The 16,724-nt window shown below is 49.7% G+C and overlaps 1 protein-coding gene across 1 annotated transcript in view; it reads left to right on the top strand.

Moving 5' to 3' along the window:
* The window catches only part of CFAP61 (cilia and flagella associated protein 61), a 108,062-nt gene that overhangs the window by 73,951 nt on the left and 17,387 nt on the right, over positions 1-16,724 (top strand). Inside the window, exons 20-24 of the mRNA XM_065679276.1 lie at positions 1,159-1,333; positions 7,103-7,395; positions 11,535-11,862; positions 12,357-12,448; positions 14,725-14,930. Coding sequence (XP_065535348.1) covers positions 1,159-1,333; positions 7,103-7,395; positions 11,535-11,862; positions 12,357-12,448; positions 14,725-14,930 — 1,094 coding nt within the window. The remainder of the gene's footprint in view (positions 1-1,158; positions 1,334-7,102; positions 7,396-11,534; positions 11,863-12,356; positions 12,449-14,724; positions 14,931-16,724) is intronic.

The raw sequence follows: 16,724 nt of genomic DNA, 5'->3' as shown, positions 1-16,724 counted from the left end.
TCTTTGCAGTGCTGTTCACCAGAAGTCACAAACATGAATGTGTTCCGCCCTGCAGTGAAAGCCTGGCCTGCATGGGTGCAACAGGCCTGGGGAGCAAGGAAGCCCCGGGTTCTCAGTAATCACTTTGCAGAGTAGAGCCACTTTAAACAGCAATCCACAATTGCTGTCCAGAGACAAACAAAAGCTGAAGTGTGGTCTGAATGACTTTAAGTGCTCCTGTAAAAAGAAGCATGGAGGTAACCCTGACTTGCAGAATAAGTTATGGAAAGTAACTACACTGGAGAAAGAAAGCAGGGCAAGACTTGGATTTTACCTGCTTTCAAGAAGAAAACCTAATGTCATCTATTCAGACTTTTAAGCTCTACAAAAAATAGGAAGGAATTACTTTTATCATCTGGTTTCTGTTTATTACACGTTGCTCTAGTCCATCCTTTTTCTAAGTTGTCCCTTATTTGGTACACAGTCAAATTAATCCCTAATATTATTCATTATGATTAAGAGGATTTACTTGTTAGGTAGGTCAGTCTTTTGATGTCATGCCTGGTTTTATATGACCAGATAGTATTTCAGTTGATCCAAGGGGCAGTGAGAACACTGTTCAGGACTTCAGTTGCTGTGTCATAGATGAGACCCCTTTTTTGCTCTCTATGATTCAGATTGCTTTTGTTACTGTGAAGTAGCGTTATACAAATAACACCTCGCTGCTGCTGGCATTTTAGGAACTTGATTTTTGCTGCCGGAAGATGGAGGCAGTCGTGCTGCACAGGCTTTCTGAGTGTCATTTAAAGGTATATGTTATCCAGATAACCGCAGAGATCCTTCAGGCATGTAGTTACATGTTTCTGCTGTTTGCTGTGAAGTCCTTTCACTTGTTTCGCCTGTGTTGTTACGCCCTTGTGCCAGCACAACCCTTTGAAGTGGTCACTGCCATCCCAGAGGCAGTATGGTGTGTGCACACGTGCCTGCCTGTGTGCGCTCAGGCTCACAAAAATCAGTGTTCTCTGTGGCCACCGGTGGCTGTGCTACTGCCCAATGTTAACAGGGGTGAGCATGTACAAGGATAGCAACCCTGAGGCTGTGTGCTTGGTACTGAAAATCTTTGTTAGCAGTTCTCCGAGATAGACGCCATGTATTCACTCGCTCACTCATTTCTTCCAGGTCCCGTCTCCCACTGGAGCAGACATCTGTAAACTCCCAGCTGACAGAGAAGTCCTGAGTGAGTGGCCTCAGAGATACACAGGGAAGGTCCCTTCCAACCATTTTACTCTCAATGACAACCAGGACTGCGCAAAGGCAGCGCGGTGGCTGAGGGAGCACATTGTCAACGCGGAAGGTGAGTGCCTGCATTGACACTCACACATCCCCAGCAGTGTTTGCTGGGCTCATTGTTTCCTTAACTGCATGCTGCAATTGGTGCTTGGTTAATTCTAACAAAGCCTTTCATCTGCTGAGCTTTGTTTTCCAGATGAATTTACCATTTGTTGTAATTTTTGATACCCACGTGTGTAGCTCAGAAAGAAAGGCTTGAGATAAATTAATTAGCTATGATTATTATATAAACCAGAATGAGTCCCAAATGCAAATCTGGCTGGAGTCATTAGTTAGCCAATTAAATAATAATTTAATTAGTGGATGTGTTTTTCTATATAGCAAAATATCTGGATTTGAGGCATAACACAAAGAAATCAGCTCTAAATTAGGAAGTGGGTTCTTTGTATTGGGTTACATGTGTTAAGGCTTTCACACAGAACTGAGGCTCCCAATATTTCCTTTTTAACCCTTAAAATCACACATCTGTGCAGATGTCCACCACTGCTGCCCTTCCTCAGCATGTCCCCAGCTCCATATGTTCATTAGTTCAGGCACTGAAAGCGTATGCTGTGAAAATACCTGGAATCGTCCAGGCTTCTGAGCTGAACTTCAACTACAGAAGAGAGTTGTTCATGTAACGTTGGTTCCATGTGCTGGATCTGGGGAAGAATGGAGTTCAGAGCAGGAAAGCTGGCCTCGTGGCAAGTTCCTGCTGAGTGCAACAAGAGCAGTTTCCTAAGGGGGTGGGTCACCTGGCTCGTCCATGGAGGACATGGTGGTTCCTTGGAGTGGTCTACAAGGTTCATGTTTGGCTTGGCAGACCTTCAGGGAGGTTCTCAAGACACTGACGGTTTCTTTATCATCCTCCAAGTCTTGCAATGATCCGGACAGGAGACAACAAGCATGACAGTGCTTCCGCTCACACTTTCCTCCAGCAGTGTCCTGGCCTCAGGCAGGCAAATGGAGCCTGTGCAGCAGTCCCAGTGACACCAGCCCTGCCCACAGTGCTTCACCTCATGTCCTGCCAACAGGCACGGCTGTGTTTGCATAGACAGATGAGGTTGTTGGGCTTCCCTGTTTGCTGCTCCTACTCTTTTATGTAAATCCCTGTGTGCCCAGTCCTGGAATGTGCAGCAGTATCCCTGCGCAGGAACGCGGGGGAAGCAGCACCTGGGGACTGCTCTTCAGGCCTTACAGCACCTCTGCTGCTGGGGGATGAATGCACCTTTGGTTTATTAATACTAAATTAAAATTAATCATAACGCAGAGGAGGCCACGGAGCTGCAGCGAGGGCTGGAGCAGCTCTGCTCTGGAGCCAGGCTGAGAGAGCTGGGCTGGGGCAGCCTGGACAAGAGAAGGCTCCTGAAGGGGAGACCTGAGAGCAGCTCCAGTGCCTGAAGGGGCTGCAGGGAACCTGGAGAGGGGCTTGGGACAAGGGCCTGTAGGGACAGGCCAAGGGGAATGGCTTGAACCTGCCCGAGGGGAGACTGAGCTGAGCTCTTAGGCAGAAGCTCTTCCCTGTGAGGGTGCTGAGGCGCTGGCACAGGGTGCCCAGAGAAGCTGTGGCTGCCCCATCCCTGGCAGTGCTCAAGGCCAGGTTGGACACAGGGGCTTGGAGCAAGCTGCTCCAGTGGAAGGGGTCCCTGCCCGTGGCAGGGGTTGGAGCTGGAGGAGCTTTAAGGTCCCTTCCAACACAAACCAGGCTGGGGTTCTGGGATGATTTCATTATTGCTGCTGACCTGTGTTGTGGTGTAAAGCTGCAGATCTTTGTTAGGTACGATCCTGTCTTCAGTTATAAGTTATATCCACAACTGCTGATGAGTCCAATCTGGAGGGACCTTTTGGAGACATGCTCTGTGGGAAATGTGACCCCTTTGTCCTCATGCTGCCTCTGACTCCGGTTCCCTTTCATTGCTCTTCCCACTTTATGTTCTCTGGGCCTGCAGATGTAAGCTATAAAGAGTGTCCAGCTGGAGAAGTCCTTCTCCACCAATCTCCATTTCTGTTCTTCCTCACCCTGCTTCTTTTTCCAGCTCTATTTCTTACGAATGTTCTTCCCAACTTGGTCATGGCTGCATCCAAGATCCCTGCTCTTTCTGAAAATGAGTCCACTTTTCAGCCGCTGGCCTCTTCTAGAGGCAGTAATAGGTGACAGGCTCATGGAGGTGCAGAGGCAGAGCTCCTGTGGAGCCCAGCAATTGATGTGGATGTCCATCAGCTCTCTGCAGGCTGCGCTGCCGCTGCAGTGCAGCTGGCCAAAGGTGGATGTTTGCCTTTACTTTTCACCTCTGAAATTCTCCAGATCAAGAGTTAGAGCTGGGTTTTCACTGAGCACCATGTACTGCTGTGTGCTGGGTGGGTGGAACTGGTGGGTGCTGGTTTAAGGGGGCTGTGAGCAGGGCAGGGTCACCCCATACATGGCACGTGGTGATGGCGGTGGTGTGTGCACACTGGTGGAGCCACGGGGCTCCTGAGGGATGGTGAGACCAAGGGTGGCTCCATGAGCCATGTCTGCCACCGCCAGCTCCTCCTCCAGCTGCTGTGGGGCCCCAGTGCCAGGCTGGAAGCCTCTGTCCTGGACGGAATGGTGGCGGCTCTGGAAGGGCCTTTCTCTGATGAAACCCGCGAGCCTAATGTGTGGAACTGTCATAGCTGTCATTGCGACTGATTGGAATCCAGCCCCTGTCAGCGCTGCGCTTTCCATGAAGATAAAAAGTAGGGTGGGAGGAAAGTAAGGAACAAAACTGCTTTAATGGCCCCAAATGGAGCAATTGTTTTTTCTCTTTACCTAGAGATAGTTACTGCCCTATTAAAAGTGTGTTTGTGGGGATACTCTTGCATTAACATTCCAGTGCATGAATCACCGACCGGAGCCACTGATGCTGCAGCTAAAACTGGTTCTCTCCTATAACGTTTGCAAACTCAAGAGATACGGGTCATGCTGAGGTCAGTGAAATCTTGAGCTTCCACTTGTGCAGGATGAATGAGCCCGCCCTGCACAACTCTGGCAGCCTAGCAATAAATGGTACAACTACTCTAACCAGCTTTATTTATGGCTGCTTTTTCCCATGGAAGATTATTACGTTTACTCACAGATAGATACATTTTCATGTAGTTGAATAATAAAAGCATGCTGAGGAACTGCTGTCTGTCCAGTGAACATAATTTCAGTCTGTAATGAATATCTGTAGTTCCTACACTACTAGCTCTGTAATCTAAAAAGCCACTAATACTGTAATAAGCAAAAACCATAAACTGCTGATTTACAGGAGGTCAGTAAAGGAGCAATGGTTTCCTCCAGCTAATGTAGCTCTACTTGTTATTACCATATAAACCAGAATGTTAATTTTCCTTGGGAAATGCCGGGCTGGAATCTGATGTGATACACAAGATGCCAACGTGGAAGTGAGCGTGTGCCATGCAGTAACTGAGCTGCCCCTCAGAGAGGCTGATTCTGCCCAATGGCAGAGGCACCTCAGGTGTCCAGACCTGCTGCTTGGAGCCAGAGCCAACCTCTGCTAGGCTCTGCCTCTGGAGAACACCTCTCATTCCCCTCTCTCAGCCATTGCATCCTCTTCACCCCTTGCTGGTTGGGAATGTGTAAATGATGTGGGGCTGTCAACTCCACGTTCTTACTGCACTATTAGCACATCAGATTACTAAATATGAATGCATCAAAGTTTGAATTTCACCACTAGTCCTGCTTGTTCACTTCTTACATTACACCCTGCTGCAGCAGTGGGAAAAAAGGGTTAATCTTATGGCTTCCTTCTCTTCTGGTGCTCTCCTGAGGACAGGGCTGCCCGCAGACAGACATGCTGGCAGGCATGCCACAGAAAGGCTCTGGGCTTGGGAAGTCAGACTAGCAATGTACACATTGAATGGAATTCCCATTATCACATATCATACGTGTTCTGTGTTGCTTTTATGGAAGTAGTAACATCTCTTCTTTATGATTTCAGGTTAATACATTTGCAGGTAAAATCATTCTGTCCCTCTGGGCACTGGTGTGAACAGCAGAAATACGCTTCCTGTCATTCCTGAGCACATCTATCCATAGGGCAGTTCTTTCCTCTGGCGGTTAGGAAGAGGTGTATTTATTTCGCAGCTGCAAGTAGCCAAACAGATATGGACAAATAAAATAACGTTGTAGGCAGTCAAAGGGGAATAACAGAACATCTGTAAACAACCTTTATTAATATTGTGGGTTGCTGGAGCTCTGTGGCTGCTGTGTTTAGTATTGCCCTGTGCCTCATGCAGTAAAAAATGGTCCCAGTGAAAGCAGTTTAGCCTATAAAATAATGAAATGTAGTTTACAGGGGATGCTATCACTTGGAGTGAGCATAAATGCCAGTGCTGAGACAAACACAGGAGTCAGTGGCATGAGGCACACTTACCTGCTCATCACTGCTGGCTGCAGTACCTTGCAGGGAAACACATGCTGCCAAAAGTCATGTTCAGGTGAGTTCTGAGGAGGGCCCCCTCTCTGTCCCGTTCTGGCTGCAGTCATTGCTCTGCAGGCAACTGCTGCTGCTGTTGGCAAAATGCCATTCCTGAAACATCTTCTACAATTCTGCACTGATTTTTCTTTAGAAGATTTGCAGAACCCCAGCCTGGTTTGGGTGGGAGGGACCTCAAAGCTCCTCCGGCTCCAGCCCCTGCCACGGGCAGGGACCCCTTCCACTGGAGCAGCTTGCTCCAAGCCCCTGTGTCCAACCTGGCCTTGAGCACTGCCAGGGATGGGGCAGCCACAGCTTCTCTGGGCACCCTGTGCCAGCGCCTCAGCACCCTCCCAGGGAAGAGCTTCTGCCTAAGAGCTCAGCTCAGTCTCCCCTCGGGCAGGTTCAAGCCATTCCCCTTGGCCTGTCCCTACAGGCCCTTGTCCCAAGCCCCTCTCCAGGTTCCCTGCAGCCCCTTTAGGCACTGGAGCTGCTCTCAGGTCTCCCCTTCAGGAGCCTTCTCTTCTCCAGGCTGCCCCAGCCCAGCTCTCTCAGCCTGGCTCCAGAGCAGAGCTGCTCCAGCCCTCGCAGCAACCCCATGGCCTCCCCTGCCCTCGCTCCAGCAGCTCCACGTCCCTCTTGTGCTGCTGCCCCAGAGCTGGATCAGGGCTGCAGGGGGGGTCTCCTCAGAGCACAGCAGAGGGGCAGGATCCCCTCCCTGCCCTGCTGCTCACGCTCTGGGGGTGCAGCCCAGCACATGGGGGGGTTCTGGGCTCAAGCGCTCACTGAAGCCGGGTCATGGGGAGCTTCCATCACCCAGCACCCCAAGTCCTTCCCCTCAGGCTGCTCCATCTCTTCTCCACACAGCCTGTACCCAGTCCCTGTTTTCATACTCACTGGTCAGAAGCATCCCTCAGGTTTGTTTTCTAAACTTGGTCTTCCCACACTTTGTGGGTTTTTCCTGCTTGGAGTGTTTCATTTGCTCCCACTCATGCATCCAGCCACCCCGTAAAGCATTTGAATGAGCAAAACTGAGGAGGCAGGAGAGAACGAAATGAAAATGCTGGGTTTTTTCCTCCCTAGAGGATTTCCAATCAAAATAATTTCAAATCACAGGGTCAGAGTGAATGTCATACTTGTATGTGAAGTACTTGCCTACTTTGTGGGATGTTTTGTACAGATTCTTCACTAAATTATCTTGCCTACTGTTGCTAGGTAACGCTGTTTGCTTCATAGCATCAGAGGAGTGAGAGGGTCACAGGGAGCAATTCTGTGGTATTATCATCCCAGTTACACTAATAAGGTTTTCATTGTACATCTTAGAAATTGTTCCCCTTTTTTTCTTCCCTCAGGGAACGTCATTGTCTATGGGAATACAATTGACATTTACACCACGGTAGAAGCCCTCTTGTCCCTCGGGATCGCTGGTTCCCGCATACACCTGGTGCGTCCTCCACTCAGCTCCAACGTGACGTGTCTCAACAACAATGAGCTCGAAGGCGCCGTGGGGCAGGCACTGGTGGAGGCCGGCGTGTCGGTGCACTGGGACAGCGTCCTGGCACAGTGGGGCACAGGCGATGACCCAGACCTCATCACATGTGCTTCCTTCACGACCAGCACAAAGCCCTTCCAGCTGCAGTGCTCGGTAAGTGTGTGCTTCCACTGTACTTCCATCAGTCTGGCTTTTTAAGACAAAGGCCATCAAATTTAGACAGTCCCTCCCTGGTTTAGCTGTTTCCTCGTTGTCTGGAGCAGATTGAGCACTCACTTGTTAGTCTAAAGGATTGGCTTTTAAAAATCCAAACAAACGCATCGCTGTACCCTGCCTGATGTGGATCACAGTGTATTGAAGTCACCTGACTCACAAGTAGTTGTTCACTGCTGAGTGACAAATACTCTTAATTCATTTTCTGAACAATTCCAGAAATCCTTTTATCATTTAAATTTGCAGTTCCTCCTGCCTATAGTTCTGTGCATTTGATTAAGTCACAATAGAAGCCAAAAAGGGTAGAGGCCTACTGTGCAACGCAATCAAAATGTATTTTAAACACATCTTTCTCCCCCTACATCCCTGACTGTGGGTTTGCTCATCTATGGGATCAGTGCCTTATCTAAGCAAATTAATGTGCACACTCTCTGGTGTGGCCCCTCTGTGGGATCTGGGGCTTTCCTGATGGGCAGAGTAGTTCTGGTTTTCACCACTGGGGTAACGCACGTGCCTGTGATAGAGCCACATCAAACCCGCACCTGCCGGGAGCCATCCAGCCCCTCAGCACGCCCGGCTCCCTGCGCTCTTCCTCGGCAGAGTCCTGCAGTCCTCGGGGGGAAGAGCTGCGTGCGGCCCCTGCAGAGCCCCCGGGAGCCGTGGTCCCCGGGGCTCCCCCCCCCGGAAGCTCTCAGTGACTGGGCTTTACCAGTCCTTTTCTAACACATGGACAGTGAAGCCCTTCCTGGTGGAGTGAAGCCTTGCAAAGCCCTTTGCTGGCAGTCTCCTGACTTTAGTCTCCGTATCAGCAGGGATGTTCCTCGCTGTCTCCTCATATGTAGCTGTTCAATTTCTCTCCTCTTTCCCTAAAATCCCTCTGTTTTATCCTTCCTCCAGAGAGATCTCCATGTGGTTCTTGTTCTTGCGAGTGAATATCCACCCACCACCTCCCACCAGCCCATCTCTTTGCCCACCACCTTTGGGCCAGGCCTCGCAGAGCAGCCTCCGCCGCGAGCGGGCTGTGCTCTGGCCTTCAGTGCTCTCAGCCAACATCATCTCTTGCCTGGCAGCTTGGGCAGGCTTGGTCTGTAGAGTCCTGCAGGATGGAACAGCGGGAGAAAATCCCTGCCTGCCTGCCCCCTGCCTGTCCCCTGCCTCCTTGCCTCCCCCCGCCTCCCTGCCTGCCCCTGCCCCTCTGCCTCCCTGCCTGCCCCTGCCCCTCTGCCTCCCTGCCTGCCTCCCTGCCTGTCTCCCTGCCTGCCCCCTGCCTCCCTGCCTGCCTCCCTGCCTGCCTCCCTGCCTCCCCCCTGCCTCCCTGCCTGCCCCCTGCCTCCCTGCCTGCCTCCCTGCCTCCCCCCTGCCTCCCTGCCTGCCCCCTGCCTCCCTGCCTGCCCCCTGCCTCCCTGCCTCCCCCCTGCCTCCCTGCCTGCCCCCTGCCTCCTTGCCTCCCCCCCTGCCTCCTTCCTCCCCCCCTGCCTCCTTGCCTGCCCCCTGCCCCCTGCCTCCCTGCCTGCCTCCGGGCTGACAGATGGCTCCCAGCCTGGAGCCCGCTGCCGTCCCCTCCCCTCGGTGACACGGCTGCTGTGAGCAGCGCTGGGGCTGGGGGGTCCTCGTGCCCGCGCGGCAGAGCTTCCCTGCGTTGGGATCCTGTGGATGGGCGCAGTTCCCGACCTGTACGTGCTGCCCTACAAAAAGCCCAGCGGCTCCAGCTCCTCTGCTGCCCGGCTCTGCCGTGCCAGCGTTGCTGGCATTCCCAGGCCTCTTTTCCCTCCTCTCCTGTGCTTTTTCTTCTGCTTGTGAGAACCTGGCTCCTGCCCTTAGTCCACAGGGGCGCCGTTTGGTGGGATAATCAGGTAATGCCTTCATCCAGGTCACAGCCGCCTCCTCCCCGAGGCTGGCGCTGAGGGAAGAGCGTGTTACTGGTGCTGGTTTGCCCTCATACACTTGTCTCGGGCTGGTCAAGGTGAAGGCAGCAAGGTGACGTGTGCTTCTCCAAATACTGCTTCACCCTTTCCCCAGCCTGTACAGTGATATTTCTTGACGGTGGGCAGCAACAGTCAACTTCTGTTGTGTAACGGTTTTCAAATCTGAGGGCACTGATGAAGGGGAGAGCTCTTTGTAAAGGCTCTGAAGCTGCACAAGCTATATTGTACCAGTGAGATGGCCGGTCTTCATCTGCATCCCTTGCGGACCACGATCTTGTTCAGAACATCTGTCCACCTTGTCACTCTTACTGCTTTCAACCCTCAATGTCCAGCGTGCACTCTTGTTTTACCCTGGTTTTGGGACACTTGTTCTGCCAGCTTTCTGTTTATCCTTTGGAAGCGGCAACTGCAAAGATGCTGCTCACAGTTGCAGCTTCTCCCGCTTCTGCTGTCTGTGGTGCTCAGATGGGGCTGAGGGCCTAGGGCAGGGGCTGTTCTGTGTGTGCCCCCTGGCTCCAAGCGGCAGTGACCCAACCTCCCTTCCCTGCTGCTCATTTCTCATGTTTCAGAGCTGAGCACCTCCAGGTGATGCAGGTTTTAGCTTCCACAGCGCTTTGGTCCTCGGGGACCGCATGTTTGGCTCCAGGTTTCAGACGTTCCTTTCGGGCAGCACAGACAGCCGGATAAGGCACATACCCAGGCAGAGATCAGATGTGCGTGGCTCTGAGCTCCTCCCCGGCGGTGCCTGTGCGGAGCAGACAAAGGCTGTGCAGGCTGTGAGAGCGGCTCCTGAGCACCCCTCGCCTGGCAGCACGGGCTGCCTGTGCATCTGTTCCACGCAGCGACACCGCCGGCCCCGCAGTGCTGCCGCCCAGCTCCTGCCCTGGGACATGGGGCCGGGCTGCTTCCCCGTGGCCCAGAAGAGGGGCTGTGCAGGTGCCATGGGAAGACAAAGGAGGGGAATTATCAGCGCTTTCTTCTCCGAGACTTAGAGGAGGAGTTGAAGGATTTAGGGTGATTTTCTTTCAATGACTTTGAAATCTCCCTGTGGGGAAGATGAGCTCATGGCGGCAGTAGATGCTGGTGCTGAGATAAATCCCTACCTCAGGGCCACTTCAGACAGCCCAGGCAGTGTTACCCAAGAACAGAAGTCACATCTCTTTTTAGACCCACAAAACAAACCACGGTGAATGGGTATCTGCTCATAACCAGACTCAGTAAGTGAGTGCCAGATGTACCAAGGACTTTACAGACAGACACAGCCTTCCCCGGGCTGGCGCGGGTGATGTACAGGGATCTGGTGGCCATCTACACCCATGCCCTGTCTCCAGGAGTGGCCCAGCAGTCCCAGGCACCAAGGGAGTACAGATCAGTATTTGCTTTGCCTCCCAGAGCAAGTGTTAGCCAGATCTGGAGCAGTGAGAGATGTCTTTCAGTCCTGACAAAGTCTGGATAGGCTTTCCAAAACCAACATCACTATCAAGGATAACAGATGTGAATACTTCCCTTTTCATGCGGCTACTCAGTCCTTTTGTACCTCTCTCAAACCCCTTGGCCTCCACAGCTTCCACTGAAGTTCTGCTGCTGTGGTCTGAGTGGAGATGACATTGCCCCCGAATGATTTTCATTTCCTCTCTCCCATTTCACTGAAGGTCCCTGTGCTGGGTGCCAGGGTGACATGGTTCGTTGGCAAAGAGTCAGGCACAACAGTTGGAAGCAGGTTTATAAGATGCAGTTAAGATGCAGAGTACATTGTACTTTCTCATTTCTTAGTTTTCGGTTTGGCTTTTCTTTGAAAGAAGAGAAAAAGCTTCAAGAAAAGGTTCAAGTCTGTTCCGTAAGCTCACGCTGACACAGAAGATCTGCACAACCACTCAGGCTGTTCCACACAGTTACTATTAGTTTTTAAAAGAAAGCTTCTTTGGTAGCCAGAAGTAGATGAGTCCAGTTCAGTAATTCTCCTCGCTACTGTTGGGTTAATTTGAGTAGCTGTAACTCCTGCGTCAGAAGGATTTTTCTGTCTATAAAAATCATTATTTTATGTCCTTGTTTTTTAAGATACATAATGTTCAGCCTGAAAAGCAGGTTTTGATTTATGAAAAGAGCCAGTAACTGATGTGTAATAACCTCCACTTATTCACATCTCTTTTCCAGGCATTTTTTAGCTTTGCCTACAGGACGGTGGATTATGAAACCTTTAAGGCAATTAATGATGCTTGCCTGGTTTTTGATGGGAGACTTGTGATCGATACCAAATTCTGCACTAATGATGTGAGCATCAGGGCTGCAGGTCCCTTAACAAAGTACTCCAGGAGATATTATGTAGATGAGTGGACACACAGCAACTTCAGTTCAAAAGAGATTGGCTTTGAGCTCGCTGTATCAATGCTGAGTCTGCTAGATCTAACCCCTGAGCCCTCTTCTGTGGCACCAGAAGGCACAGACAGACTCATTCCCACATACAAAGGGTGCAAAATTAAAGGTATGTCCGACTGGATTCTCTCATGCTTCGTACCCTTCTTGGTGTTTGTGTTCTTATCTAACCAGGGTAGCTCCACCTCACCCAAGCTGTCATCTCATGGCAATGAAGCTCTCAAAGTTCCTTATCTAGCCAGTGGAGAGAGGTGAGTTGCAGTAAAAGCTTACACTGGTTTAGTAGTTTTGCTACTAACAAGCCAAGTTGTGCTTTCACTTACACTGCAGTAAGCACGGAGTGTTTCCAGTGAAACCCAGTGTCTTTATTCCAAGTTCAAGATCAATAAAACTATAATCAGAACTTTCCAGTGTGTGGCTGCTGCACCAATATGTGTAAGAGCACGCAAGCATGTTTATAACACAAAGTCCACCAAACAAAATAAGTGCCTGGTTCTATTTTTAGAGTCATTTAGTAAAGAGCTAAAAAGAGATGAAGGAGAGCAAACAAATACTTTATTTTTTCTTTGTGATTTAATGAATCTCCTGTTTTCCTGCTGGCAGGAGGTGTTCTTCCTGGAGGCTATCACTACTTGCATATTGCCAAACCAGGAATCCCCGTCCGCCCGGACTTGGAACTTTCCCTGTCTGATCATGTAAGTTGCAGTACGGAACTTGCCTTTGTTTTGTCCTCCATTTGGGAAGATGTCCTTATTTAGGATGGCACAGGTACCTGCACAGGCACCACACACCTTGAAACACCTTCAGTAAGCATGGTCTCTGTGAAGTGGACATAGGACAGGATCAGCTGAGATTCACTAAAATATCCTTTCAGCCTTGGTGCTTTACCTCGTTCCTCCCTGTAGTAAGGGGCGAGAGATGCATGCTTGTAATCATAGAGATGATAAACCTGTGCGGTCTATCAGTAAAATGGGGTTGGTTTGTAGAGTAGTAGGGAAAGGGTGTGTTCTGGAAGGGGTGCTCTGTACCTCACTGGCAGAAAGTAGCTGGTGCTGCAGCCGTGAGAGTTGTCTCGTAGTGGGGAAGCACTTCACACAGCTGGGCTGCACAGGAGATTGTCCCATGATACCAGTGAAGAGACACTTCGCCTACAGGAGAACCTGACTTGTGAAACAAGAGCAGGACAAGATTTATGTCTCTTAAAGCCAGAGAGGACCATTCACCTCGACAGGCCCCCATTCATGCAGATCATACCTTTTTCCTCAGGGATTTCTGCATCAAGCCCATTCTTGTAGTTAATATAAGGAGTGGCTTTTAAAAGACTACTTCAGTGTTGATTCTAGAACTCAAGCAAAAATGGTCCATGGAAAGAAATGATTTTGTTTAAAAAGGAGTCCATGCTCTGGGGGCAGGAATCGAAGCATGGCTCACCTTGTTTCCCAGCTTTGCAGATCCAGATGAGCTGGCCAAAGCAGCATGTACTGGGAAGCAGAAAGGGCTATCAGGGAGGGAAAAACTGGCTCTATCATTCCAAATTGCTAGAACATGGTCAGAATTGTTCTGCTGCAGCTTTGCTTACCTGCTCTCTGAAAAGGGAGCATCTCCACAGCCACTCCAGGAACTTCAAGTAAATCCTGAAAGAATTTCCTGAGGAAGGAGTAAGCGAAGGCAGTGAGATGTATTAGCAGAGAGATGTGGAAGTAACAAAGGGGACTGTAGCCTAGCAACAGATCTCAGAAATGGATAAAACTGGAACATGAATACAGCTTAAAAAACAGGTTCGAGCTATTTGATCATCCCACTGCAACGTGAGGTCTGAAGCAAATCTTTACATTTGTGTCTTTTAAGTGATTGATTTCAGCAGCTGAACTTAAATATTACAGTTTGAGCATCAACACCCACCATTATTAGTCTTTCATTGATAGGAGAGTTGGTGGCAGCACTTACTCAAATTAGCACGAGGGAGTCATGGAGAGCAATTCTAAATCAACATACATGTGTGCGTATGTGTGTGTGTGTATATATGTACACACACATGCTCGTACACGTGTATTTTTTAAAGGCAGTGATAATTCACCATTTGAAAGGTGGAAACATCCCAAGAGATCAAGCCCAGCCTCCTTCAGCTGTGGGCAAGCAGCTGGTGCACAGTGCCATTTAGAAAACATAGAAGTTTGCTTTAGAACTGACCAGGAGCCTTCTTATATTGCTTCCCTTGTTGGAGGTCACACCTCTGACTATGGAAAACTTCTACACAAAGCCAAAAAAGCTTAATTGGTCTGTGATAAGCCTTTGAGTTGTAATGTTGAAGTCTGCTTGGAGCTGGTTAATGTGGTAATGCCAACCCTCTGCCTACAGTGGCATAGTTTCTATGATGTGCCATGAATTTGGACTCTGGACGTATACTGTTTGTGTATACATATATGAAAATGTATGCATAGTTATAAATGCGGAGAGGGAGTACAGGTACTCCCCTGTGATCTTCATACATCAGGTGCTATCCTATAGTAAACTACAACACACGTCTCCAGTCATGCAGACTCTGCATAATAAAGTGGCATGAATAAACATCAATTCAGTTGCTAGAACAGGCGCCTCCTGTTGTTTGGGGACCCCAGCTGCTGTGCCAGGAGGTCACAGGTCCCCGTGGCTCCTGTGTCCCAAGTGCCGGTGCACCCCATGGTGTCTGGAATGGCACTGGGGGCTGGCAGCGCAGCCCGCCCGGCCCTGCGCTACAGTTTGTGTGCAGTTACCAAGGTCTAATCCACACAGGAAGTGTTTGCATCCAAAGCTTAGCAAAGCACCTTGTTGTATAAAGTGTGCTACCAGGAGTGGGTGTTGTGGTGCAAAAAAAGGGCTGTGGATTTTCAGAAGTGGTAAATATCAGCTGGGGAGCCCTGGCTGTCCTCTGCGTGTGCCCAGTCTGGGGTTCATTCCACCTCCACAGCTTCCCTTGTGTGTTCTGTTCCAGGGAATGGAGATCATCACTGGAGAGGCAAGAGAAGGGAATTACTTCAGGTTGCATATCAACAAATACAGCATGGTCGATGGCATCACTTGCTTTTCAAAGGAACCCTTTCCTGCCTCCAACTACATCTGTTTGTATGGCCAGCATGAGCGTCTTCTCAACGATCTCTGCTATCGCTGGAACCAAGGGCAGATTACAGACCTTTACAGGTGAGAGAAACCCAACACTGTCCATCACATCCACATTCTGGCAGAATTGTAGGCTTAGTTTATTATGGCTTCTGCCTGTTTTCTCTTAGAGCAAAAAATAGGTTTATAAGAGTATTTTCTACTATTTGGCAAAATTCCTAGTGGCAATGCAAGCCCTGGAGACCTTCCTGCACAGTGCTGTGTGACTGAGATCTGCTGAGAGAAGGAGCAGTGGTTTCCTCAACCACCCTTCGTCTGAAAGAGCATCTCAGCATCTTGATAACTTTGCTTAGAATATTCAGTAGGCTTAACTTATTAAGCTGAACCTGACCAGTCCTTTTCTACTGAAGATTCATAGTCAGAAGTCACTTTTAAAAGGGGGTATTTCTATCACTTTGAATCAAATTTATGAATTGGATTTTAAATCACTCATGATGACAGTCACACTCACAACGTGCCTGAGGATCTGGTGATAAAACCAACCATGAAGTTTATCCTCTAGACAGTGTTCTGTATGTAAGTGATGTATTTAAGTGAATTCTACAGCTGGAGGCTGTGTCGGGACTCTATTTAGTGGAGGTTCCCCATTCACCTTGCAGGACTTCTCCCACCATGGCACAGGTCCTGCACTGTTCTGAGGTGCTTCCCTCTGCCCGCTGTGCCCACACCAGCACAGCAGCCAGTGAGCTCCGTGTCCCCAGGCAGGTCTGCAGGAGGTGGGAGGGACTGAAGAGCTGTTTCTAGCAAGATTTATGTGCCACCTCCTCTGAGATGATTCTTCATTGCCTTTGGAAATGCAAACTCGATTAAGGAGGTTATTATGGAGAGGCCTATCTTGGAAACACAATCTAGCACATCTTTAATCTGCTGCTGCTTCTCCAGAATTTCATAGCTTAAAAAAATGACCTGGCCTAAAAACTCAGACTTGGTTTGTTCCTTTTGCCTCAGTGCGAACAGGTGCTTTGGAAGTCAAGCTTGGTTAAAACAAGCATAAAACCCCAGCCCAGCCTTGAGTTACATTCATGCCTTGAGCATGTAGCTGAAACAGGAGGTAAAGAAGAATTTGCTGATGCATCCTATTTTGATTGTCCTTCTAAAACATCCCTCACAAGTGGTGGCTTGGGAACCTGCACTGTCACAGATGGAGAAGTGAAGCAGCACACAACCTAGGCTAGTTCAGAGACAGAAAGCCAAGCACAGGAGCGAATGGATTTTTGTCATGATGCAGAGCTGATAGTGGTGCCCTAAAAGTCTCCAGCTCTGATTCTGTTGTATTTGTAACTGGTGTGAAGAAAGACATAAATGGTAGCAGAATTTCCATATTAAACACTGTTATTTAGGTAACGGTTTGTAAAAGTTTGCTGTATGGATGTGCTGTGCTCCAAAAAAACCTGCATCATAACGATGATCTGCTGCTTCCAAAACTCTGTAGAACGAAGCACCTGATCTCTTGAGACAGGGGCTGAAGAGCCTCTGGCTTCTGTACCTCCTCCCCTGGCTTCTGCCCTTCTGCTGGTCCAGTGTCACAGAGCTCCACAGAGCACGGGTGAGGAGTTGTGCACTGCTCAGACAGGGAAGTGCGAGTCTCTGCTGGAGGCAGAGGAGGGGGCACCCGGCCAAGCCCCTCTGTTAACAGCGGAGGAATGCTTTGTGAGCCGTGTTTTGGGAGCAGTGGTGTCGGCTGCATCCCTAAGGGTGAGCTCCCTGGAGAGGATTTGTCCATCATATTTGAAAAATCCTGGCAGTCAGGGGAAGTTCCCGACGACTGGAAAAAGGGAAATATAACCCCCGTTTTCAAAAAGGGGAAAATGGAAG

The sequence above is a fragment of the Lathamus discolor genome, chromosome 5 (assembly GCF_037157495.1).
Source record: "Lathamus discolor isolate bLatDis1 chromosome 5, bLatDis1.hap1, whole genome shotgun sequence".
NCBI classification, from domain to species: domain Eukaryota; kingdom Metazoa; phylum Chordata; class Aves; order Psittaciformes; family Psittacidae; genus Lathamus; species Lathamus discolor.
The sequence above is the reverse complement of the archived record's forward strand: the minus strand, read 5'-3'. Positions and strand labels throughout refer to the sequence as shown.